The sequence below is a fragment of the Antennarius striatus genome, chromosome 24, assembly GCF_040054535.1.
Source record: "Antennarius striatus isolate MH-2024 chromosome 24, ASM4005453v1, whole genome shotgun sequence".
In the NCBI taxonomy this organism is placed as follows: Eukaryota; Metazoa; Chordata; class Actinopteri; order Lophiiformes; family Antennariidae; genus Antennarius; species Antennarius striatus.
Window position 1 is genome coordinate 6665427 of NC_090799.1, and position 25126 is coordinate 6690552.

Here is a 25126-nt window from a genome sequence, read left to right on the forward strand (position 1 = left end):
ATGCCTGACAGCAGCGACAACGGCGGCGGCAGATCACACACACCGAGCTGCAGCTGCCTGACACACACACACACACACACACACACACACACACACACACACACACACACACACACACACACAGAGAAAGAAACACACAGAAACGCGCGCACACACACACACCTGTAAGCGGAAGCACGCTTGAACACACATCCTGAGCCCATGGTTCAGTCAGGGACACTGAACGCATCACAGATACCCATCACCCACCCCCCCAGAGCCTGAACGCACCACTGCTTCTCAAACCAACCCAGAGACCCTGAATGCACCACTGCTACACTGAATGCACCAGACGGACAGTGAAAGCACCAGTGACCTTCTAACCACGCCGCGGAGACTTTGAATGCACCGCGGAGACACTGAACGCCCCACAGAGGATCTGAACGCAGACAACCAGAGGCTGAATGATGCGTTTAATTACCTTTGGAGTTGTGTTCAAAGGACGACCGAGATTAAACGATGTCAAACCACCACAGGACGCCATTAAACTTTTCCCATCGTCCCCGCCTCGCTCTCATTTCTACCACCCAGCCGGATTCATTTTAGAATAAAAACATTACTTTCGTTCCTAGCTTCAGGTGATCACGTGGACAAGCTCCATGAAATCTCGCGAATCGGTTGTTTGCTCTGCGTGGGGGGGTGGGGGTGGGGGTGGGGTGAAGCGCTGGGGCGCCCAGGCGTTTATCCGGTCCAGCGGCTCTAATTACGGGAGCCGCCGTGGATCAGTTCACCCTCCCCTCCCCCCTCCCCGCACACACACACACACACGTTAACGGAAGACCAGCGGACCACAGCGGGGAAATGTAAATCTCGACTCGACCTGCAGGACACACACATTATGATCCTGGGTGGAAGACACTTGCCCCGCCCTGCAGACGACCTTTGACCTTTAATTTACACGCCCACGCACAAACATTTACGCACGCCCTAATGAGCGCTGCGTGTCTATGCGTGTGTGTGTGTGCGCGTGTGTTAATTACTGTAGGTTTGACCTTGTCAGCCGCTAATTGGCTCTCTGACACGCACACTGTGACATCAGCTGCGCGGAGAGGGAGCGCAGGTGCGTTCTGCGGCGGTACCACAGTGCCCCCTGCTGGATCCAGGCGGAACTGCGCGTCTGCGGTTGTGAAAAGACGGGACTAATGTTCTACTGGGTTGAAATGAATGGAAATAAAATCCAGTAATAACCAGAACTGTGTTCAGGCTTGATTTGAGGATAGAAATCCGTGAGGGTTAGGGAGCACCGTGGGTACTGCAGGACTTCCTGTGCTGCAGCTGTTTCTTGCAAACACGTGTGATTCGTGCGTGAACACGCCTGATCAGGTGGGCCTGTGGACTCAGGGCACTCTCAGCGAGTGTTGTTCTGTGGAACCGACTCTATTTTTAGATTCCAAACCATAGAAAGAGTCAACAAACAAGCTGCGAGTCCAGGCAGTGGAGTGGAACCTACGAGCGCCTGGTAAAACATAAAGGCGCTCACAAAGCGACGGTTGAGACGCCGCCGCCTCACAAGCGTCTGGGGGGGGCGGGAGAGACTCGCTTTTCAGGAGTCGGGTTTCTGTTCCTGGTGGATCAGCAAGTTCAAAAACCGCAAACAAGCATTGTCCCAATGGCAAACACGGCGTTGCCAGGGGCAACCGCCGCCGCTCCCAAGGTCATTTGTTTAACCTTCATTTAAGGCTGGTAAAAGGGGAAACCTCCTGAAAGAAGGAACAAAAACACTCCAAAACCTCCTGGAAGCCTTTAATCACCAAGCTGAACATGAAGTACAAAAATGCATAGTGGTGTTATCATCTTATTTTTGTGTTATTGTCTTAGTTCCACCCAAAGTAATAAAAAAAAACTAAAAACAGAAATGTGCCGAACCTTAAAGCTGCCGTCGATGGGATTTACTGCTCAGACTTTCAAATAAAAAAAACAATCACGTTCAAATCGTCATGAATCTCACTGAGATGTTTGCTGTTTTTGTTTTGAGTGGATGAAATAAAGTAACAGGAAAGCAGCTTTTAAATTTTGAACGTTCCATATAAACACCGGCCAATGGGAGAAGTCCTCACCAACAGATCGGCCAATTAGACGGCTTCCATTGCTACTGAGGAGAAACCTCCCGAGAGTTTTTCAAACTCTGAAATATTCTGATTTTATATTTTATCAAAGTAAAGATGAATATAATAAAGTACAAAACAAGACTTTTAGTGACGTCACCTCTCAAACAAAATGCCTGTAGATTCTCCGTCAAACAGATCATGGTTATCAAACAAACACAAACAAGAACATTTCCAACAATCGACAACCTGATCTTAAAGATAAATGACCTGAACGTATATCAGAACCTTTTAGCCCACAGAGACCAAACAGAAATCAGTTTGTGGATCTTCAACCTCACACAGAACCAGATCATCCTGCACGAGGAACGTCGAGCCGGCGGGTCTGCAGAGTTTGTGCCAAGACGAGAAGGAAACTGAGAGGAAGGACAGACTTAAAAAAAAAAAAAAAAAAACACCCAGAAACCCCTTGAAGGAACAAAACGAGGTCCAGACAAACACCTGGACTCTGGTTCCGGGTTGTGGTCTCAGAAGAGTCAAGTGTGCTGGTAGGATCAGGTTTTATCCCGCTAATGCCGTTCTCTTTGTTCTGCTTCCATGGAAAACAAAAGTTTTAAACTTTTGGTTTACAGGCTGAAAGCAGAGAACGATTGGCTCGCGCTCAAGGGCATTTTTGACTTTTAATCTTTGATAGCTGATAACGTTATCACCAGGACAAACATGGATGCTGGGAAATAAATGCGAGTTTAGTCTTTTCTAGCTGATTCCAGATTATAGCGGTTAGCATGTAGCGGAGCAGCTCTTTGGTTTCTAATCAGCTCCTCAGGTTCATCTCTGTCTCTGACGATTAGCAGGTTAAAACCTGAACTACCAGCGGGGGTGAACGCTCCCCGTCATCCTTCTGTCCTCGTTCAGTTCCTGCAGCCGACCTCCTCCTTGTAGCGGCTCGTCAGCGTGTCGGCCTTCAGCGTCAGCTTGGACAGAACAGCGTGGAGTCCCGTCAGGTGGAAGTGGAACTGCTTCTCCAGGTTGTCGTCCTCGGAATCAGGCGGAGACGCCTGCGGCAGCTCGGCCTGCCCCCCCCGCCACTCGTCGCTCTGCAGGATGCCCCACTCCATGTGGTTCCGGATGGACTTGAGCAGCAGGTACGAGCTGTACATGTCGCCGTCATGGAAGTAGGCGGAGCCATCGGCCTTCACGTCCTCCGCGTCGTCCAGCGGGACGTCCCGCAGCATGCTGGGAAGCATCACCGTCTGATCCATGTTGTTGACGGCGCCGATGAAGCGGTTCATGGCGTTGTAGAGGGAGTTCTTCTGGTTGTACGACTCCGATATCTGCATCATGGTGAAGACGTCTTCCTGTCTCCTCAGCCAAACTTAGCCTGCTAAGACTCCTTAAGGGATTACCGAGAGGCTCCGGCCAGAACCCAACCGCTAAGAGGCTCCCGCTCACACAGGAACGCTCACCACCGCCTCAGGCATCATGGGAAGGTCGCCGGCGTCTCCTGCAGCAGGACACCAACCCGCTGTTGGTTCACCTCAGAGCAGATAGCAGGAAACACCACTGAAAAGAAAGAGCGAGAGAGAGGGAGACACACACACACACACACACACACACACACACACACACACACACACACACACATGGACATTATTTTTCAGCACTTTGTAAAAGTTTCCACCACCCAAAAAAGCTCAAACATCCCCGACAGAATATATGATTCGCGGATTAAATAATCCAAATTCATATCTAATCTCGTAAATAATCCCAATAATTACACGACAAATGGAGAAACACCAGGAAGTCTCCATCCGCTTCCGTTGATGCAAGACAACTAGCAAGCAAGCAAACGATAACCCGATTAGTGACCTACATTTATCAGCGGTATGCTAACATTAAGCCGTAATAAACAACCAACATGAACGAATGATATTTACATATTTAACTCATCGGCTCCGGAGCCTGGAGTTCCCCCTTCAGCCGTTTAACGCCCTGCTCCGCTCCTGTTTGGCTCACCCTAATGATATCTCCACTTCAACCAATCATCACATCTCATGACTTATTCTGACCAATCCAAGCCAACAACGTGAGAAGCACTAGCCAATCACAGACAAGGAGGGGCGGGGCACGCCTTGACTGTCGTGGGATCCATCTCAACGATGAGCATGAGCGATGCATCCGCATCTAAATAAACATTTCTGTTTGGTTAATTTATATTTTGACAGCCTTTTAAAGTTCTTAAGAATCGCAGCGGAAATATTTTTGTCTCCACAGAAACACAAGCGTTAAATTTAAGCCACCGTTTGAGCAAAACACGAGCGGAACTTTGACAGCGTCCGATAATGGAACTACAACCAATTTCTTTGAACATCAAGGCAAAATCACTCAGAAGTCGGAGGAAAAACACTTCCGGTGTTTTGTTTACAACAAACATGGTTTTCTACTACCGGGACTTTAACTATGGCTCGGGTCCAGCTCTCCGCCTTCACGTTTGCCTCGCATGAAGTACCGTTTACCCCCCGGGGCAATAACGACAACCCGGAAACCTCCGCGCTGCAGGAGCGACACGAACTTACCGTCGGCCGGATGTTGCTCCGCTAGCCTGTCGGCGCCTGGGCTCGCGACGTCAGGCCGTAGAGCCTTCTGGGAGCAGTTGAGACCTCACGAGGAGCAGGGTGTGGGAGGCGGAGCTAACGCGGTCGCCAAGCGCCGAACCTTCGTGAACAGCCAATCACGGGAGACCAGACCATGTGACGTCACGCATATTTGCATATTTTATTAAATACGTTTTTATTCCGACTTCTGAAGCTCGTTGCGCCACAATTACGGCTGTGCGACAATAAGAAGGTTGTCTGCTATTAAAACAGAAAAATAGAGGCTGAAATAAGTAGGATAACTTAGACAAATAATTTCAATGACTGTCTGATTGTGACGTCACACACACGCCAATGGTGCTGCTCCTCCAAAAACAACAGAAGTCCTTTTGGGCACTTGTTGGTTTAATTAAAGTACTTATTAAATACAGCAAATTATAACAGGACATAAAACCAAGGTGTAGCTGTGTTTGGGCCTTATGTTAATATCCATAAGTCATCAAAACACACAAGCACATCTTATAAATATAATAAAAACAATAAAGCTGGTGTCCAAAGCGGCGCCACGACATCATTCTAAAGTCATTTAATCAAATTAGTATTAAAATGAGTTTCATGCTGTGAGGCACATGAAGGGTCTTCTGTCAAACCATCTCGTACTGGTTGGCGTTGATGAAGCAAGACAGACAGCAGGCCAAGGACATCCCTATCAGCTGATGGGACACACACACATGATGACGTCATAGTAACGAGTCACGCTCGCGTCCTTTACTTTCACTCCTGGCATCGGAAGCTGAGTCACAGCCGAACGTAATTTACTTATTTGATGAAGCAAAAACCCGAATCATTATAAAGAAAATCAGTTTTCTTGCCAAGCAGATTCTCGACATTAAAAAAATAAAACATTTCAATAACTTTTTTTTTTTTTAAACGTTATATCAATCAATTAAACTGTGCAGAATATTGATTCCAGATGACGTAGCTGTACCTGAGAGAAGGCGAGGCCAAAGGTCACTCCAGCGATGATTCCCATGTTGCTCTCCAGGACTGACGTCACCAGCTCGTAACACCCCTACACACACAGTTCATTCATGCATTCATCAGTTTTTGCAAAAACGCACACAGGACGTGAATCCCTTGAGCTGCCCGTGGGTTCCCAACCTGTCGGTGGACTTTGTGGACAGCCACGGTTCGGTTCTTCAGGTCTGCTGAGCTGCAGTCAGAGAAACTGACGCAGCAGCTGGCGGGGATCCCGCCGACGGGGAAATACACGCTGCTGAACCAGCTGGTGTGGTTATAAACCCCACAGCAGTGCAGCTACAGGACACACAGGGTGGGGGTGACCAGGTGTTTGCGTCACACACATAAATATCATCAATAAAAACAACTCATTGTTTACAGCGCCCTCTGTCGCCCTCTGGTGGGGAAAACAGAAATTACAACAAATTTAGGAAACTGGCTGAAATTAAAACCATTTGACTCCAAACAATTCTGCAGTAATTAAGTTATTACATCATCACAGGTTGGTGATTACGTCACTCTACAAAAGACAAAGAGAGAGAGGTAAAGAGACACCGACTCTGCGTTGAACATCGTCCACAGCCAGACTCCTGTCGTCACGTCCGTCGTATCTCATCACTGCATCAGTGTATGTGGCGAGGAATGTCCCTTTAATCTGAACACACACACACACACACACACACAGAGGATGTTATCGTTTGATTGTACGACTGTTTCTGTTTATTTACAAAATGTCAGGTGTTGTTACCTCGTGGCGAAAGACGAAACCGGAGATTCCAGCGATGAGTTCAGTCATGAAGACCAGGGACAGGAAAACAGCATACTGGAGAGAGGTCAGAGGTCAGGTCATTCATGAATACGTTCTTCAGCAGTGCTGTGAACCTGCTGGACCCACCAGCTTTAGCATCCAGGGGCGGCCCCTGCAGGTGGCGAAGCATCCAAACAGTCCAAACAGAACGATGGCAACTCCGGTGCCGGTGAGGACGAACGGGGCAATGCAGGGGCCGCTGGAGATCAGCAGCATGTAGGGGCTCAGCATGAACCTCCACCATAACCCCACAGACAGCAGGACCACACCAGTCACCTGATGGGGGGGGCAGTGTGTGAGTCACACACACACTGTGTGTTCCTGCTGTGTCTTCACACCTTCATTATCGACTGAGTGTCCCGGCAGTGGCCTCCTCATCCTCATTCCTCAGCATCCAGATAATTACTCCCCCTCCCCCACATTCTCTATCTGACCTCTGACCCCCAGTATCCCAGGATGCTGACTGACCACGACACTTTTAATTAGAATTAAAAATAACTTCCATCATCGACAATAGAAATTGTAAAATGACGCATTTATTTTTATTTTGGTGTTTTTCCAGATTAAACATTTGCTAATTTGATCTGAGGGGAATGGAAAAGGTTTCCTCACCCAGAAGATGAAGGAGTAGAGCAGCAGCAGCGTCTTCAGACAGAAGATCACTGGTTTGGTTTCAATCCTCCTAGGAGCCATGACCCCGCTGAAGGATTCTCACTCCGTCGCTACTTTTTCTTCCTCTCTCCCCTCCTTTAGTTTCGGATCTCTCTCCCTCTAAAAAAATCCACAATATCCCACAAACACAAAGGCATGAAACGAAACAAAATGTGAAACGGTCAGAATAAAAAGTAGCAAAACAAAAACAAATTTCAAAAAATGCATAAAAATGCTCCAAAACAACACAAATATTTGACAGAATTACAAAAAATGTTCAAAATGGCATACATTCTACAGAATTAAAATTAATTCAAACACCTTCACAGACTCCCATTTTGCAAGTTTTCATTAAGCAAACTGGATAATTATCTTACCAGATAGTTCAGCAGTCACGGATTAACCTCGAATAATCCCACATTTAATCCAACATTAATCCCACATTTACTGTCCTGATGGAACCCAGTCTGCAGCAGCGACGTCCCAGCAGTCTGAGGGAGACTGAGAGATAGGAGGCAACGACACAAACATGTGACCCCCATTCTTCACACTCTGACCACACAATTAGCGAGGAGGTGACCCACCCTGATTCACCCCACTGGGAGGGTGGAACCACCGCCTGAGGATGAGAGAGTGGGGACGAACACAACTCAACTTCTTGTTAGTTTCCTAATGCTCTACGTTTTTGTTCTATCGTGTAGAGATTATCAGGTTTTTTCTGATGGCTTTTTTTGTCTCTATTTCCTGTCATGGCATCGTAAATTGACAGTGGGCATCTTCTTCTCTTAAATTTAGGAGATCTAAAACTCCCTTTTTTTGGGACAGAATTATGAAAATACAAACACTAAACAGGTCTGTCTGGTTCTGTTGAAGGAAATCCAGTCCAACCATTCAAAAAAAGCAGAGTTTGAATCCAGCAAGTCGGTACTCCAAAATCTTTATTTAATTAATACAACAAAACTATTCTATGTGAAATGACAGTTATAATTTAAAACATGTAATTCACAGAATGTTTGATTTTGTTTACGTCAGCGTAGCACCAATCACAGTAAATGATCACATTTGATGATTCACATTTGATTACCTGAACTGAACCCAACTCCCATTTTTGACACAGCTAACAGCATCATTTGCTTGAGTGTAATGCTAACGTTTGCTATCTCTTTACCGGCAAAGCTTCCTTCACCATTACCGGTCCTGATCCAGTGGTGGTGGTGGCGGTGGGGAGAGGAGGGCGGTGTCACTGTTTGTGAAATGTGCGTAAAAGTGTGTAAATGTGCATAAATAGCTCATTGTGTTAATGTAGTGTTACAGATTTCGTCAGACTGGCGGTGGCGACGTTCTTCTCCGCCCTAGACTTGTACAGACCAGGGGGTGAAGCTTCCGGGTTCTGCAGGAGGACACTGCCAGAGAAAAGAGCATGTTTGAATTCATAGAAGGCAGGAAAGCTCTAAGTCCTTCAGATGGGTTTCTGAGCTATGGTTCCTACCAGTTTGGTGAACCGGTCGTTGCAAGCATTGCGAATCCTTTCAGCAGAAGCAGGGCTGTCAAGCCTGAAGGGACCACTGAGTCCAGACTCCGCCCGGGCAGCACTGATGGCGTCTTTTATGGCGTGGAAAATAGAAGCTGCCAGAAAGAGAGGAGGCTCGCCCACAGCCTGGAGTGAAAGCATTCAAACAACTCCAAAATCAAGATTGCCCCCAAAAAGATGAGCAAGTTTCTCCTGAAGACTCTGTGGTGGTCGGGGACATACTTTGGAAGCATAGATGGCTTTTTGATTCGGGGCGTCTCGGAGCAGTGACACAGTCAGATGTTTAGGAATGTCACCGAAGGCCGGGATCTTGTAAGAACCAGGACCCCGAGTGAGGAGGACACCTTTGGGGGAATAATGAAGCTCCTCCAGGGTAAAGAGACCCACACCCTGCATGAATGCCCCCTCCACCTGAAGATGGACAAAGTGGACATCATCAGGAAGGAGTGAGATTTGTAGATGGGAGTATATGTACAGTTCATAGAATTTTATCGTCATCATGGAGAGACTTGCCTGTCCGATGTCTATAGCTGGGTTGAGGCTGTGACCTACATCCATCACTATGGTAGTGCTCAGGTTCTACAACATAGAAAAATAGAAAATACGTAAAGAAAAAAAGTCTTGGCAAAAGATTAAATTCAGAAAGAAGATCTAGGAGTGTCCTTGCTGAATTTTTAAACTTTATATATATGGTGGTTTGGTAATGCTGCACAGCAAACACCATATTTCCTCAGCTGGGAGAAGTTCTCATGTTCAAACAGTCAATGAAACAGAGGTAGAATGATTAAAACAGAATGGCGTCATCAGCATCAGCAATGTAACACGGTGTATTGTGAAATACAGAACAGGGAGCCGAGACATAAATTTTTGGGACACCATCAATAAAAGCAGCACACCTTGTGAGCTCCAGTCAGACAGTCGATCTCCACCTCCGAACAACCCACGCCATAGCTGAAGTAGTTGAACGGCCGTCCCGTGTGTGACTCAAAATCGTAATTGAGATCTGGAGTCCTGATTTGAAAGAGCCATCAGTGAAACTGCTTCCTGGTCTTTACTTCAACAGATTCACTGAACTCGTTTTCTGAACCCACTTGTAAAATCCGTTTGCGCTCAGGCTTACTCTGTCGAAATATGCTGCGTTGACCTGAAACACAGGTTGAAAAAAAAAAAAAAAAGGTTTGTGAAAAACAAGTTTCATTATTAGCACAAAACCCTAATCTAATTGCCATGGTTTGAATAAAGCAAATTTGATCAAAGGTCATGTGTTTTAGTTTCATCGTAAGAAGTAGAGTGTCTTAAATACTTTTGCTCACCCATTCCTTCCATGTTCCTTTGGGGTTCTTGTTCTTGTACGGTTCCAGACGTTTTACCAGGATTTCACAGGCGTTCTTCACGGCGGCTCCGTTCATGTCTGAGGAGGCAGAGGCGGCGGTGGGGCTGGTGTTGGGGACCGTGTTGGTGCTCGTCTCTGATATGTGGATATTTGAACAGGGGATACCCAAAACCCTGCTGGCAACCTGCAAACAGACATTTTATGGCATCTGCACAGTACTGGGGTTTGGGTTGAACCTTTGACATCAGGTACCTGGATCATCTTGGTGTGTAGGCCTTGTCCCATCTCTGTCCCGCCATGAGTCAACAACACTGAGCCATCAGTGTAGATATGAACCAAAGCTCCAGCCTGCAGACACAAAGTGACGGGGACTAATTCATGATACCACAGGAAAAGAAACTTCTGACTGTTTGTCAGCGTTGTTTGACCTGGTTCAGGAAGGCGGCAGTGAAGCTGATGCCAAACATGGTGGGGGTGATGGCGATGCCCCGTTTGGTCCACCGGTTCTGTCTGTCAGAGAAGTAAAAAAGGTAATTAGATTGAACTTGCTTATTACTTTTCAGAAGAGGTGTGGTTGTTTTCACCTGTTGTACAGGTCAATGGCTGCTTGCCGCTCATGGTAACCAGAACGTGATAGGCATTCGTCCCAGCATCGATCCAAGGTGAGTTGCTCCAACTTCATGTTGTAGTGAGTCAAATCTCCTTCAGCATACAAGTTCAACCGACGCACCTGTAGGAGGAAAGAATCCCTGATTGGATCCTGCTAATCCATTAGCATTCATATCGTGTCTTACTTTATTCATGTACCTCATTGGCAGGCTTGCCCAGACTCTGAGCTACATCCGTGATCCAGTTCTCAGCGACCAGCATGCCTTGTGGCCCTCCAAAGCCCCTGAAGGCCGTGTTAGACGGCAGGTTGGTGCGACACAGGAAACCCTGACCACGTATGTTCGGCACATGGTACGAGTTCTCCATGTGGAACAGGCTGCGCTCTAAGACCTTGACAATCACAGACAGGCAATGAGGTTCACATATCATTGACGGCACTATGACAAGAAAGTCTGCTGTTGTACTCACCGACAGGGAAAGGTCCTTGGAGTTTCCTGCATTGGCGTAGTAGGTGACGTCTAGAGCCACAACCTTACCACTGTTGAGAAAACCCACCTGGAGCAAGACCCAAGAAGAAATGGTAGATTTGTGTAACCCTAGCCATCAAAAATAAATAAAAGCTACTCTTACTGTACTGCAGGAAATGTACTCCACTTGTAACCCCTTCTACATTCCCACTTCAGATGCTGCTTCTCTTACTAATGGCAAAAAACCCTTTCCAGAAGAGGGCGACGTCCTACCTTGTATTTTCCATAGAAGGGGTGTCTTCCTCCAGTGATCAACATGTCCTCGTCTCTGTCCAGCATACACCTCACAGGCCTCTTCAGTCTGATGCAAAAAGGTGGAAATTAATTACATGATTTTATCAAAACAAATGAGAAAACACGTTTAAAGATTAGACATACTTGTTTGCCGCCACGGCAGCCACAGTGGATAATATTGTGCTCCGACTCTCCTTCCCTCCGAAGCCTCCACCCATCCTTTTCACCCGGACCACCACCCTGTTGGCAGGAATACCCAATGCCTTCGCCACCAGAAGCTAACAGAAACATAGACACGTGCTGTCATTCACAGTATCACTTTTAAATTAACAGTATTAATACCTGTGTTCTGGAGAATTGTCACCTGTACTCTAGAGCAGTGGTCCCCAACCCCCGGGCCGCGGACCGGTACCGGTCCGTGGGTCATTTGGTACCGGGCCGCTCAGAAAGAAGAACTTATTTACATTACTTCCGTTTTATTTATTTCGGAGTCTGAAAGACTTTAAATTTGAAAAGTGACGTCTGTGTGGAATGACGCACTGACAAATTCATGCGTCTGTCCCGCTTGACAGGTCTCGGTCACGTGACAGGTTATCAACACACACACAATGAAGCGCCCATAAACGCACCAGTGTTCTGGATTAAAATCAAGGCAGATTATCCTGAGATCGACCAAAAAGTATCGAAAACCCTGCTTCCATTTCCAACCTCCTGTCTTTGTGAAGCGATTTTCTGATGTGACCAAAAACCAAACCAAACTGCAGAGTAGACCGGACGTATGGTACACACTTCAGGTGTCATTGTCTCCCCTTACCCCTAGATCAGCGGTCCCCATCCACTAATTCTCATTATTGTAATTATTATTATTTGATTGACTTGTTCACCTTTCTATTGGAAATGATCAATATTTCTCCTGCGTTGAATGCACTGATTGTAAGTCGCGAAATTTCAAAATAAACCTCATCAGTGCAGTCACTTGAATTGAGTTTTTTAATGTAATTATTTCTTATAATTATTTCGTTTACAGAGACGAAATAGAGATTTTGATTATCAATTTATGAAAAAAAGTTTGTTTATTGTCTGTTGATGTCTACATTTTACATAAAACGATTTATTATTAGACTACAGCTGTCCTGGCGTCATTAACGATTATCGAGCAAATGAAGACCGGTCCGTGAAAATATTGTCTTAGATGAAACCGGTCCGTGGCGCAAAAAGGTTGGGGACCACTGCTCTAGAGAATTATTACCTGTGTCCTGGAGTATCATTACCTGTGTTCTGGAGTATCATTACCTGTGTTCTGGAGTATCATTACCTGTGTTTTGGAGTATCATTACCTATGTTCTGGAGTATCATTACCTGTGTTTTGGAGTATTATTACCTGTGTTCTGGAGTATTATTACCTGTTTGGAGTATTATTACCTATATTCTGGAGTATTATTACCTGTGTTCTGCAGAATTATGGACTGTGTTCTGGAGTATCATTACCTGTGTTTTGGAGGCAGACTGAGTGGAAACAAAGAGTTCTATCTCTCCATCCTCTCCTCGTGGAACAGCCAGAGTGATATTTGTCTCCAGGTAGAAGTGTTCCTGCCCTCCAATGTGCATCTCACCTGTCAATAATCAGTCAATGATTAATCATGAGTAAATACCAGATTGTTTGCTGGAATCAGGAATCACACCTACCCTCCAAGATATGGTCGGCCTGTTTGAAGCCCGCCTCCAGGTCTCCCTTCTGGATGATTCTCATTGGTTTAAAGAAGGACTGAGCTGCAATGGCTTCCTGTCAACCAAAGTAACAACAGCTTTGTTTCCAGGGGAGTGTTTTGGGTTTATAACATTAAGTCATTATCAGTATTGTGTATCCTTTACATAAGGCTCCTTTCTTCAGGTATTGATGCAGGTGTGGTCCAGGTGCTGCCGGTCTCACCTGGATGGTGACGACTGGCTGAAGCTCTTCATATTGGATCTTCACAGCTTTGGCGGCTCTCTGAGCGTGAAGCTGAGTGTCAGCCACCACGGCACCAATGATGTGACCCACACATGTGACCTGCAGGAGGAGGAGCACCTCATGATGATGATTCTGAAATATACACTCACCTTATTGGTTGGTCACATCAAAACACACCTGGCCTTGGGCTAGGACGGTCTCATCGTATTCAATCGCTCCGGTAGAATTACAGCCGGGGACGTCGTCTGCTAGTAGACAGCAGACGAATCCGGGCATCCCCTCGGCTTCTGAAGTGTCTATGGAGCTACAACAACACCTTGGTTAGACAGTGGGTGGGTGTTGCATGGGTGTGTGTGCACAGACGTGACTTACAGTATTTTAGCGTGTGCTTTGTTGCTGATGATCAGCGCCAGGTAGAGCTCATTCTCATACAGCGGCACATCATCGCAGTAAACAGCCTCGCCCGTCGCCTGCTTCAGAGCGGAGACGTGCATCATGGGACGGCCCACCGAGTCGTCCTGCCCCTGTATGTCCTGAACAGCCTGGGGGATAGCAAGGAGGTGAGCACACCTGGAAACTAAAGCTGGATGTGAACCCCGTTCTACACCCCGCAAACAACTCCTGGAAAAAGAATCACTGAACAAAACTAAGGAAGGAATTTGAGAAGACTACTTAATATTGTGTCAAACTTAAGATTTACTTGATGGGTTACGCATTTATACACATTCATACAGCTTGCGTACAGTTTTGGTTTAAAATGTTACCTGGTAGATCTGAACACTGGATGGCATCTCTGGGTTGTAAATCTCTGCAGCGCTCAGACATTCTGACCCGACCTTCTCCACATTCACGCCCTGTTGGGTTGAAATCTGGTTTTGTTTTTGACTCCTCCGTGTTAAATATGTCGCACAGAGTTAATTATAATTACAACTCGTTGGATCATTCATCTGTGTAACCAAAAAAGCACTTTGTCACCTGCTTCCTGAGCTTCTGCAGAACCATCAGGTAGAATTTATAGAAGAAGCTGAGGGTCAAAGTTCGCCGGTATGTCACCATCCCGCCTGGTGCGGATGGATCCAGGGTCATTTCCTCTGCCAATGTGGAGCAAGCCTCTTGCAGAAGCTCCTCCCCCCACCGCCTGTGTGACATCAGTGTTATCCACCGTCCACCGTTCTACATGTGAGTCATGTTTCCATAGTTACCTTCCCAGCAGCCTGTTCGCCGTCATCTTCGCCATCGCCGTGACAGCCGCCATGCCACCATAGCTGAGCCTCAAATTGTCCACGACGTCAGTCCCAGGAGAGAACGTGACACTCATTCCCGCGGTAACAATGCTGATGTCGTCCTCCCGGCGCGGAGACTGCTTGAAGGCTGAGACAAACTGACCCTAAAGGAGGTTAACCCCAGAGGTCGTTAGGAACCAGGTGGCGGTGGCAGGTGAAGTTCTGATGGTGGTTGCTCATTACCTTCTTGCTGTACGGGATCTCAATGGAGACCATAACCTCCCGTGGTCGCACCACCGTCTTCCTGTAACCTGTGAAGAAGGTGTCGTCCATCTGAACCACACGACTGCCATCTGAAACCCACACAGGTAGGTCAAACGTCAAACACATTGGTTTTGTTTACTCTAATCCAGGGATTTAAACACAATTCAAACAGGTTGTTTTCCAAACCACCAGACATGAATGTATTTTTAATTCAACAGATCACCATGTGATCGGCTATTTGAGAGGAGCTTTACTGTCAGGAATCTGTTACCAACAGTCCATTTTATTCCTCATCAGTCGGTTCTGTGAGAACAAGTTCACCTCATCTGGTTTAAAAGATTTAGGTTGTTCAAGCTGTATAAACAGGTAACCATGGTGTGTTCGCTTTGCCTGTCCTGGAGAGGTGTCCCACAACCTACAGTGCCCTGAAGCATGGCAAAATTTCACCAAAAGAGTAACCAAAAAATTAACCATTACCCATTAAAACAAAGTGCAACATGAAGAGGCTTCATGGAAAACTGATCCACAGTCAGTCACATGCTGCTTAAATCATGTATGTGTGACCATGAACAGTCAGAGGCCCAGTTCATTCACCAGTGAACTCTGATCTGGACAAAAAGAACCGATAGCACAGATTCCTGGAACATGGCATGTTACCCTTGTCCATCAGCGTGAGTTTGCAGCCCGTTGCCATGAAAACGGGGTTGAGGTCTGATATGGGGCTGGCCGTCATGATGTTTCCACCAACGGCCTGAAAACACAGGAACACCATAGTCAGATGGTTCTCTGCATTTGCATACATACCTCTTCTTGTTGTATATTTAATAATCAGCGCCTCACCGCTACATTCCGTATCTGCAGCCCAGCAAACCAGCGCAGCTGTTCCAGAACAGCGAGGAAGACCTCAATTTGATGAGGAGGAAGAGTCTTCACCGCCTGCTTGAGAACGTCTCCCATTCGGCTGAGGGTGCAGGCTGCACCAAAAGATATACCTGAACACAGAACGAGTGGGACCGGTTGGCAACTCAAAGTGTTGATTCTGACGCCACATGAGGATTCACAAACGTGTGAAGTAGTAGTAGTCGTAGTAGTAGTATAGTAGTAGTAGTAGTAGTAGTAGTAGTACTGGATGTACTCACCATCCTCAGTTTGTGTTATTGTGTTCATTTCCACAATGAAGGCTGGAGATAAGATGACTGGGTACTCCATGTTCTTAAACTTGACCTCAATACCTAAAAGTAAATACTTAGAGTGAATCAACCAACCAACCAACTAACCAATCTACACTTGTTTTTGAGACCTAGACTGACCCACTTCGGTGTTTCCCACCACCACTCGGGCTTCTGGATGTTCCCATTTCAGTTGCAGAAACTCTTCCAGACTGTCGGGCTGCAGCCACACAGTCCTGTCTCCGAAGAAGCACAGAGAAGCTGGCCTTTGACGTTTGGTGAGAGACTTGATGGAATGACAAAGAAAAAGACCTTTAGTTATTATTCTTCATCTTATGTTGGTTGATGTGAGTCTTGGAACTACAGATCCCAAAATTCTTTGAGTCTTTGCCTCACATTAAACCAAACGGTATATTATTGGTATGCAGATGACGTCTTGGTTTACATAGGTTAAGTCGGTCGCTACTAATGACATCACTTTAATGTTAATGCTTTAACAGCTGTTCCTAATGGTGGTGCATCTTTGTGTTTTATTCAATGTGTTGTTCACCAAGAGTTCTGGGGGGAAGATGACTTCCTGCGTCGGGTCAAAAGGCGCAAATTCTGCCGGATTGAACAGAGATGGGGTTTCCTGCACAAACAGAGCTGTGTCAGACGTGATGACTTCACAACCTTTAATTAATGGTCAGTTAAATGTACAGTGGTACCTCTACTTACGAAATTAATTGGTTCCGGGAGAAATTACGTAAGTAGAAAATTACGTAAGTAGAGACGCGTTCTAATCCATTCCAAGCCCACAAAAATTCCAACATAAATGTTTTATAAAGCATTATAATGCATCAAAACATGTAACAAATACATGTCACGATTAGATTATTACACAATAAATGAGAGTTGTGCATAACGTAAAAAACAAAGAATAGAATAAAGAATAACAATGACGGTCATTTACCTTTTAATTGCTGTCCCCATTGTTCTTTGCTCTTTTTGGTTCATGCACTCCTATCTCACGATGCTGAACAACAGAGTGAATTCCAGTCCTCCTTTTGAGCTTCTCCAACCACCCACGAGATGCCTTACACTCCTTAATTATACTTCCTTTTGTTTTAATAACATGTCGATTGTAGATGCATTACGGCCATATTCTTTGAAAGAAAACTCTTTTCTTTTCCTCTTTTTTTTTCCGTCACTTTCTTGGGGTCCATAGCGAATACGTACTCAGAAAATTATTATATTTGCGAAAAACTATCAGACTACCTCAGGGGTTGACTGCCGAATGCTGAGACACTCCATAAGCACCGTTCTAGCTCCACACAGAGGTGGAGTGGCATCCCTCTTAGCCAATGGGATGCCAGGAAGATACGTAATAGGTAATAGACAATGGGAGAGCAGCTATGAGAATGTTGCGTTCAGGAACCTGTGGGAGATTCAAGTATCAGCCGATACTGTGTTTTTACATTACGTGAGTCGAAATTTCTTTCATAAGTAGAGGTAATATTTTCCCGCTGACAAATTTCGAAAGTAGACAATTTCGTAAGTAGAGACATTCGTAAATAGAGGTATCACTGTACGTCGATGTGCTCCTCCAAGTCTTTCTCGACTCCATTCCCATTGGCTTGACAGCAGCCGTTCTCCAGCCCCCTGCCGCCGCAGCATCCACCCTCCTGAGGATGGAACACAATAATCACAGTCTAGAATACTCTGATTACTTCAACACATAGAAAACAAATCAAGCTATCAATTGATTTACTAACTTGTTTCTTAAAGTGTCCAATCAGATTCTCTCATGTGAGGTAAAGACCTCATACTGCCTTGATTAAAAAGTGATAAGAAGCCACAGCTCGTTTCCTTTCTTCACTGATGAGTGCACAGAAGGAAGTTTGTGAAAGATTTAAATTTCCACTTTTTAAATTTTTTTAATGTTTCTTTCATCGTGCGTCATTTCTAGTTACTGATTGATGCTGCTGAACTTTCCGTGCCAGTGTCTTATAAATGTCAGTGGTGCTTGCACACATCCATGCAGCCATTTTAACACACAATTTTTTTAAAAATTTATTTCGAATAACAAAAAAACAACAATAAGAAACAATAATAAATACACCAGAATGCTGTGAAAACTATCCGTAAAGGAATAGGAAGAATTGTAAAGTTGTTAGACTCCTACCCCCTTATACTCCAAAAAAAGAAAAAGAAAAATACTCATTACAAAATACTAGCAGATAATATTTACAGAAGTAAATCAATCATTTAAACTGCATAGTAATACAAAGATTAAAATAAAAAACAAAGTAAGTAAGACAGAAGGAGAAAAAACAAAGAAACAAATAAAACAGAATAGTGATCAAATGAGGAACATAATCGTTAAAGACAAGGAGTAGACCTTCAACTGAAAATGATTTTGTTGTGCGTGTGGGACCCACTAGTGACTCACCACAGTAAACGTCTTGTATCCCTCAAGGATAGGTCTGTAACCTGTGCAACGGCACAAATTTCCTGAAAACAAACCAAACAAAAAATATTTTCCTTCTGACATGTTTAATGAAGGTATTTGTAATAAATTACCAATACCATGATCCAGTATCTAATCAGCCATCTTTAGCTGTACCGTGGAAGGCCTCCTCCACGTCGCCCATTTTGGGCGTGGGGTTGTTTCTCAGCAGGGCGTACATCGACATGACGATCCCCGGCGTACAGAAGCCACACTGAGAGCCGTGAGCCTTCGCTATTCGCTCCTGAAGATGACATTTTAGTATTTTTTTCAATCAACATAATTTAATTAAATTGACCACACGTAGCTACTCAAGAACACGACGATAATGTCAGATTTCATGTTTCTGCAGCCCTCTAGTGGCCAAACGTCTATTCACCAAATTATGGCCACACGCAGAAGCTAAAGGTGTGGATTTCACCTGGACAGGATGCAGTTTTCTCGCCACGCTGCCGATGCCCTCCACGGTGGTAACAGCAACCAGATGCAGGGCGCAGATGGGCGTCAGACAGGCATTGACGGCGTGGTGACTGGACCGGAGTTAAAGATGTGAAATCAGAATGTCACCATGAAATCAGATGAGAGCACATGACTGCGTCCAGCAGGACAAAGCTGAAGGATACACCAGCTGCTGAGTGTGTGTTTGGTAGCGGGACAGCATGACGGTGCAGGCCCCACAGCCGCCCTCAGCACAGCCCAGCTTGGTTCCCGTTAGACCCACTAAAAACACACAGAGAGTCCCTGAAAGTTTGTCCTATGGGTTGTTCATTCATCCTCCTGTTGTTAAAAAACTCAAAATACCCATCCTTAAAACTAGACTTTGACCCACTGTTTGCTCAGAGAGTCCCTGACCTCATGAAACTGCGGAGCTGATTTAAAAAACACTCATTGTTACTACAAAATTAAAAACAAAAAAAACAAAACTCCACATCACAAACATCCATCACAATACAGCAGCTCACATTTTCTCCTTAGATATGACAGCAGTGTTGTCTCAGGATCGGCATTTCTCTCAATGATCTGAAGACGCACAAATATATCCAAGATTAATCCACTTCAATTATTACACACTTCCCTTAGTATCAGTGAAACAACATTTAAGGATCACAGGATTCAAATTCATGACTGAAAATGTTCAACACAAATTGTTTTTGACTGAAGTCATGGTTGTATTTATTTTTCCTATCCCTTACCACACTTTAATTATAGCAATCATGAATTAAGAGCACCAGTTCTTCCAGCCCTAGACTGCGACCTGTGAATAAATATTCTGGCTGCTTCCATTCTACCTTCTTTCCATTGACGAAGAAGACGAGCGCGTCCGAGCGAGACCGGGCCTGGGGATCCGTCATCTTCCTCTCCACGTTATCCGACCTGAGTGTTCCGACGTCCAGCTGGTGCTCTGAGCTCTTCACAGAGAGGCGTCTCTCATCGGCACGCTTCGATCCACAGGGGTGTGTCCAGGAGCCGGGCCAAGTCCAGACCGTCAGCCTCTGGACGGCCCCCAGTGGTAAAATCAGGCTGCCTTTACCACTGGTGTTTCCAGCCTCTCATGTCTTACATAATCATTTCAGTGTTTTCTCTAATTTATTTGGATGTTTTTCATCATTCCCATTTGTTAAGTGACGCTCTTATTTTGGGACTTCCTATTGTGGCCGGAAGTGGTTCTATGTGGATGTAGCACTCTTGTTCAGTTGAGTAGGATATACAGTATGTGTAATATGTAGGAGTGTTCAGGTGAGCGTGGTGGGCTCCGGTCTAATAAAGTGAAGAGAAACTTCTATCGCTCTGCATGTCATTTGTTATGCAGATTCCGTCTGAGCAGACCTGATATGTTAACAGGTTATGGGCCCAGGGCTGAAGATAAGCGAGCGTGTGTTGTAAGTTAGAAGTTTAGCGCGACATATTACGCGATAAAGTTTGGAGCTGAGGAGAAAATTGGCGGGATACAAGATGACTAGCCGAGCATCTGGACTTTCAGCACCGCAGCTGCTATTCATTGGGTCTGAGGAGAAATACGACCTGTGGGAAACACGGTTTTTAAATTTGCCTACACATCATGGAGCTGAATGGTACTGCAGAAAGAGGTTGGCGAACACTTTATGAGATGAGTAGATGCCTGCTGATTGAAAGCGGGTTACCTGATAACTTGTGGAACTACGCTGTTCAGACCTCCGCATATGTGAGGAATAGGTGCTATAATAAGCGCACAAAGAAAACAGCATACGAGCAGTTCACAGGTAATATACCCAACCTGTCCAAATTACAGAAATTCAGATCTATGTGTTTTGCTTACAAGCAAGAAAAGGGCAAAATGGAATCTCGATGTGAGCAAGGACTTTACATAGGTTATGACAAAAACATCCCGTAATATCTAGTGTACTACCCAGACGCAGAGAAGGTCCAAAAGTATAGGTTGGTGAAGTTCACAACTAAAGCGACAAATGAAAAGGGAAGACAGCTGAGTCACAAACAGCTTATGGGGATATATATACCATGGTTGACAACACTGATGAGAGGGTTGATGAGAAACCTCAAAATGCACAAGGTCAGAGTGTTCAGAGTGGTGGTGTTAGTGCTTCACCTAAAAAGATAGAACATATACAGCCAGGTGAAGTCACAGATACTGTAAACAGAAGGAACCCACCAAGAGCCAAGAGGAGACCAGCTCACCTGCAGGACTATGAGACAGGTAACACAGAGGACAATCTAAACACTTACATAGACTTTTGTTACAGGGCAGTGTGCGATGTGCCTCATACTTACCAAGACGCCGTTGCGTCAACCAAAGCAAGGCAGTGGAAAGCTGCTATGAGAGAGGAGATTCAATCTCTCAAGGAGAACGAAGCCTTCACTCTGACACAGTTGCCACCAGGCAAACAGACAGTGGGGGTAGATGGGTTTATGCACTGAAAACAAAAGTAGATGGGTCTGACAAATACAAGGCAAGGTTTGTAGTAAAAAGCTACAGTCAGAAACCGGGTACCGATTATGACGAAACATTCTCACCTACAGCTGACATGACGAGTGTAAGAGTTGTGATGCAAAAAGCAGTCAAGGATAACTTAATGTTACACCAGGTGGATGTTAAAGCAGCTTATTTGCACGCTCCAATTTGAAATTTATATGGAGCAACCTGAAGGTTTTGAAAGGGAATCAGAAACGGGTGAAAAACAAGTATGCAAGCTACAGAAAACCGTTTACGGGTTAAAACAATCTGGGAGGAATTGGAATGCATTGTTGCATACATATTTACGGGCACTCAAATATGACTAAGTGTCGATCGGTGTGCAGCGATACGATGTTTAGCCCGCGCTGTCGAGGCTGTTTTGTCATTTGGTCATTCATCACCCGCAACAAGTTTTGTCAACAATGCAAATGGGGACTAATGTCAGACAGCAAAATGTCACTTGATAAGCCAATGGTTATACACATCTTTTTAAAACATTAGAAAGAAGAAAGAAAAAGAAAGAACATCAGATTACAACTAGTGTCTGAGTTCATGGAATTTTGTGTGAAAATTTGTTTGTGTGATTTCAGATGCTGTAAAAGAGACACGGTTGTGTTGGAACTGAAGACACAATCAGACGGGCAATTCGCTGGTTCAACCTCGCAGCTGACAGGGAACTCCAGAGGCGTCCTGGTACTTCAGATGAGGACCCACCAGTTCCAAGTTAAAGCAATGTTGTTATGTTTGGTTTCCATGTCTTCTTATCGTGATTATCAATCATGTTCTTTTGTAATTGATTGCCCGTGGCATTAAAATGCTTTGCAAACAATTCATGGTTGTGTTTCATTTTTCCATTTACAGTATTACTAAGGGCAGACTGGTCAAGTATTCAAGCTTTTTCAGGACAACGTTGATGTTGGATATTTCTGTTGCTAGTTATGGCCAAATGAGCCCTTTTGAACATTATGAACGGATCCGGATCGGCTCCGCGCCCGGTCTGGTTTGGGTTCCTCGGTCCTTGCCTACTCCGGGTCCGTCGCGTTGTGCAAGTGGACTCTTTTCCGGGGCCGGTTCACGGATCCATGGCGGAGCCGGTGGCGGACCGTGGCGGTTCCGGGGCGGAGTCAAAAGGCTATCTGGGAAAACATCTTAGTGTGATGATTTAAACCTGGACAGGTGTATTTACAGTATATGTGTGACGTCAATGATAATAATAATAATAATAATAATAATAATAATAATAATAATAATAATAATAATAATAATAATAATAATAATAATAATAATAATAATAATAATAATAAGCATTACTTTAATTGTCCCTCTTGGGGAAATTCTTTTTACACGTTACACTTTCACATGTACATATATGTGTTAATTACACACACAGCGGTTACAGGCCCCAGAACACAGCACACGCTAGGGGCCTGTAGGCATGCAGTTAGTATAGAGAGGACATACAGAGGTACAAGGAGGTGGAATGACTGGTCGCGTACGAGGGTCGCGCCCCAATGAGCATCTTGTAGGGGGGACGGCGCCTTGCTCAAGGGTGCCTCGGCAGTGGCTGGGAGGTGAGCTGACGCCTCCCACCGTCGGCTCACACTCCGATGGTTCTTCTGGCACGAGCGGGATTCGAACCCCCGATGGCTGGGCTGTGTTCCTATGTTCCAATGTTCCTTTAACAGCTTTATTTTCGTCTTATTTTATAAAACCAGATCCGCCCTCGTCCTCCCAGACACAAATGCAGAACACCTGAACTGGAGGTTCTGTTCCTGCGCCATGTGTTGGGTTCTCGGCTGCTGATTGGACGGTAGGACGATCAGCATGCCGTGTTCTGACCTGACTTTGCCTTGGCGTGCTTCATCTGTGCTAATCAGTGTTGGTTTTGTAATTAAAGTGTGTTTACTTTTGCTGCCTGCGTGTTTGTTTGTCCTTTTCCTGTCTGAAGGAGGGAAGTAAGGTTTATTTGCTTTCATTCTAATTTCTGAAAAATGGTTTCCCCAAATACAAATATGAAAATAGTGCGGACATTTGGCTCAACCATCTCTCTGTTGCCAAGGCGACATGACTCAGATAAACAGAAGATGTATGGATGGAGGCACATTGATTGTTTTGGATCAAGCTCCTTTAGTTTCACTGGATGCGGTTCTGACCGGAGTGACAGTTGGAGGAGGTTCTAACCCTGACCCCGTGAGGAAAACTGGTGACACCAGTTCTAGGTCTGGATGAAGACGTCATGTTGGTGTCACAGGTCTCACATCTGTGGCACCACTCATTAACTTTATGTTTTTGTTGTGACCATAAATCGATGCTTGTGTGGACGGAGCGAGGAGGCGGAACAGGATGCGGCGTGACGTTTGTTCTGTACCATCAGTTTTCAGCTCTGCTCTGAGTGAAGATAATTTGATCCGTAGAGGCTGTCCTTTGAGGGAGACCCGCTGGTCGTGACCTCTTTCGGCTAATTATTCACAGCCATGGTTCGTACCTGCAGGTCAAAGGTCACATCGTCCGTCATGACACATCAGCTTACATCACGGTGACGAACTGATGCACAACTCACGTTAATCGGAGACACGCAGGCTTTTGTGTTGGCGCTAATCTCTGGTGATGAGATGTTATCTTTGAATATTTTCTTAAGTGAACCTAATGAAATAATAAAATGGACAACATTTCCTGCTATGGTGCCATAGAACACTATGACTACTACTACTAATTTCACATAATTTCATAATAGAATGATGAGTGGTGATATGAGAATATTTCCAACACAAACATTATTTAACAGCTAATTCTCTAGCAAACAGCAATTAAGATCCGCAGAACATGTCAGTCGCTCAGTCATGTGATCCATTTTCCAAACGTACGTCAATTTGATATGCCTCCAGGATTTTTTTTTTCAAGCTAGCTTAAAATAGTTTTTTTTATACATCATTTTTCTTGGTATTAAAATGCATTTGTAAAATACTTTTTATTTCCCAGTAAAGTACCTATACTGGTCAAAAGTTAGCTTGGTAGCAAGCTGTGCTCAGTGCCAGTTTCACAGTGAGTTTCATCACAGTGCAGAAGTTCATGTGTGTTTGCAGACTAGCTTTGTGTTTATTCTGGACAAACTGATTTAAAGATATATTTCTGTTGAACTTTCTTTTCTGGATTTTATGCCAAACAATGAAGAAAGCTTCAGCAAGAAATTTACTTAAACTGGTGCTAGACTCCATGGAAGAAATGAAGGACGAAATGAAGAAAATGCAGAAACACATGGATGAAAAAGACCGAAGAATTGTTGTCTTAGAACAGGGACAACAAAGAACGGATGATTTGGAACAAAGCATTCGTAGGAATGATGTGATCATCACTGGAATTAAAATTAAGATGAGGAATTATACAAATGCTTTGGCCAGCGCTGACATTGAATCTCTGGAGCAACAAGTGAGTTCTCAACTGAGGGATCTGGAGATAACTACTTTATAGATTCTGACCAGATTGAGACATGCCACCCATTACCATCTGGAGGTAAGAGACCACCTGCAGGGATGATAAAATTACAGAATCCTAAACACAAAATTAGTCTTCTGAAACAAGGCTTCAAACTGAAAGGAAAAATGTTACATATTAATGAGAATCTCACTAAAAAGAATTCTGATATCGCTGAAAAAGCTCGACAACTGAAGAAGAATGGGCTGATCGACAACA

General features: G+C 44.9%; 3 protein-coding genes across 6 annotated transcripts; all 3 read right to left on the reverse strand.

The window, feature by feature from the left end:
- Window positions 1–1768: 1768 nt before the first annotated feature.
- Window positions 1769–4774, reverse strand: LOC137591358 (mid1-interacting protein 1-B-like). Of its 4 annotated transcripts, none has more exons than XM_068309289.1 (2): window positions 4661–4774; window positions 1769–3647 (listed from the first exon to the last, which is right to left on the reverse strand). In XM_068309289.1, the coding sequence occupies exon 2, from the start codon at window positions 3425–3427 to the stop codon at window positions 2996–2998; it is 432 nt and encodes a 143-aa protein (XP_068165390.1). In that variant the 5' UTR covers window positions 3428–3647; window positions 4661–4774; the 3' UTR covers window positions 1769–2995. The 4 variants fall into 4 exon arrangements, with proteins under 4 accessions (XP_068165390.1, XP_068165392.1, XP_068165391.1 ...); XM_068309291.1 differs by lacking the exon at window positions 4661–4774 and adding an exon at window positions 4532–4660; XM_068309290.1 differs by lacking the exon at window positions 4661–4774 and adding an exon at window positions 4022–4517.
- A 291-nt stretch (window positions 4775–5065) lies between these two features.
- Window positions 5066–7953, reverse strand: LOC137591362 (tetraspanin-7-like). Its single transcript, XM_068309296.1, has 8 exons — window positions 7535–7953; window positions 7119–7277; window positions 6594–6782; window positions 6447–6521; window positions 6258–6353; window positions 5840–5995; window positions 5667–5750; window positions 5066–5391 (listed from the first exon to the last, which is right to left on the reverse strand). The coding sequence occupies exons 2-8, from the start codon at window positions 7197–7199 to the stop codon at window positions 5323–5325; spliced, it is 750 nt and encodes a 249-aa protein (XP_068165397.1). The 5' UTR covers window positions 7200–7277; window positions 7535–7953; the 3' UTR covers window positions 5066–5322.
- Window positions 7954–8077: 124 nt separating this feature from the next.
- xdh (xanthine dehydrogenase) lies at window positions 8078–19883 on the reverse strand. The gene is made up of 35 exons (XM_068309295.1): window positions 19776–19883; window positions 19449–19506; window positions 19110–19206; window positions 18908–19016; window positions 18604–18730; window positions 18430–18491; window positions 17570–17662; window positions 16549–16629; window positions 16140–16284; window positions 15969–16061; window positions 15670–15821; window positions 15487–15580; window positions 14809–14918; window positions 14545–14729; window positions 14318–14480; window positions 14107–14196; window positions 13715–13884; window positions 13520–13646; window positions 13322–13441; window positions 13078–13174; window positions 12880–13004; window positions 11536–11669; window positions 11371–11458; window positions 11099–11185; window positions 10829–11020; window positions 10606–10751; window positions 10450–10531; window positions 10274–10369; window positions 10002–10205; window positions 9780–9832; window positions 9585–9699; window positions 9202–9267; window positions 8911–9099; window positions 8647–8814; window positions 8078–8560 (listed from the first exon to the last, which is right to left on the reverse strand). The coding sequence occupies exons 1-35, from the start codon at window positions 19836–19838 to the stop codon at window positions 8510–8512; spliced, it is 4032 nt and encodes a 1343-aa protein (XP_068165396.1). The 5' UTR covers window positions 19839–19883; the 3' UTR covers window positions 8078–8509.
- Window positions 19884–25126: the final 5243 nt, after the last annotated feature.

Excerpts from the sequence above, each read along its gene's own strand:
- LOC137591358 (XM_068309289.1), bottom strand. The coding sequence starts at position 3,427 with ATGATGCAGATATCGGAGTCGTACAACCAGAAGAACTCCCTCTACAAC.
- LOC137591362 (XM_068309296.1), bottom strand. The coding sequence starts at position 7,199 with ATGGCTCCTAGGAGGATTGAAACCAAACCAGTGATCTTCTGTCTGAAG. Across the intron at positions 6,354-6,446 it reads GTTTCGTCTTTCGCCACGAG|ATTAAAGGGACATTCCTCGC; the intron begins GTAACAACACCT and ends GTGTGTGTTCAG. Across the intron at positions 5,392-5,666 it reads TTGGCCTCGCCTTCTCTCAG|CTGATAGGGATGTCCTTGGC; the intron begins GTACAGCTACGT and ends GTGTCCCATCAG.
- xdh (XM_068309295.1), bottom strand. The coding sequence starts at position 19,838 with ATGACGGATCCCCAGGCCCGGTCTCGCTCGGACGCGCTCGTCTTCTTC. Across the intron at positions 15,581-15,669 it reads TGCAGATACGGAATGTAGCG|GCCGTTGGTGGAAACATCAT; the intron begins GTGAGGCGCTGA and ends CTGTGTTTTCAG. Across the intron at positions 8,561-8,646 it reads ACGACCGGTTCACCAAACTG|TGTCCTCCTGCAGAACCCGG; the intron begins GTAGGAACCATA and ends TTTCTCTGGCAG.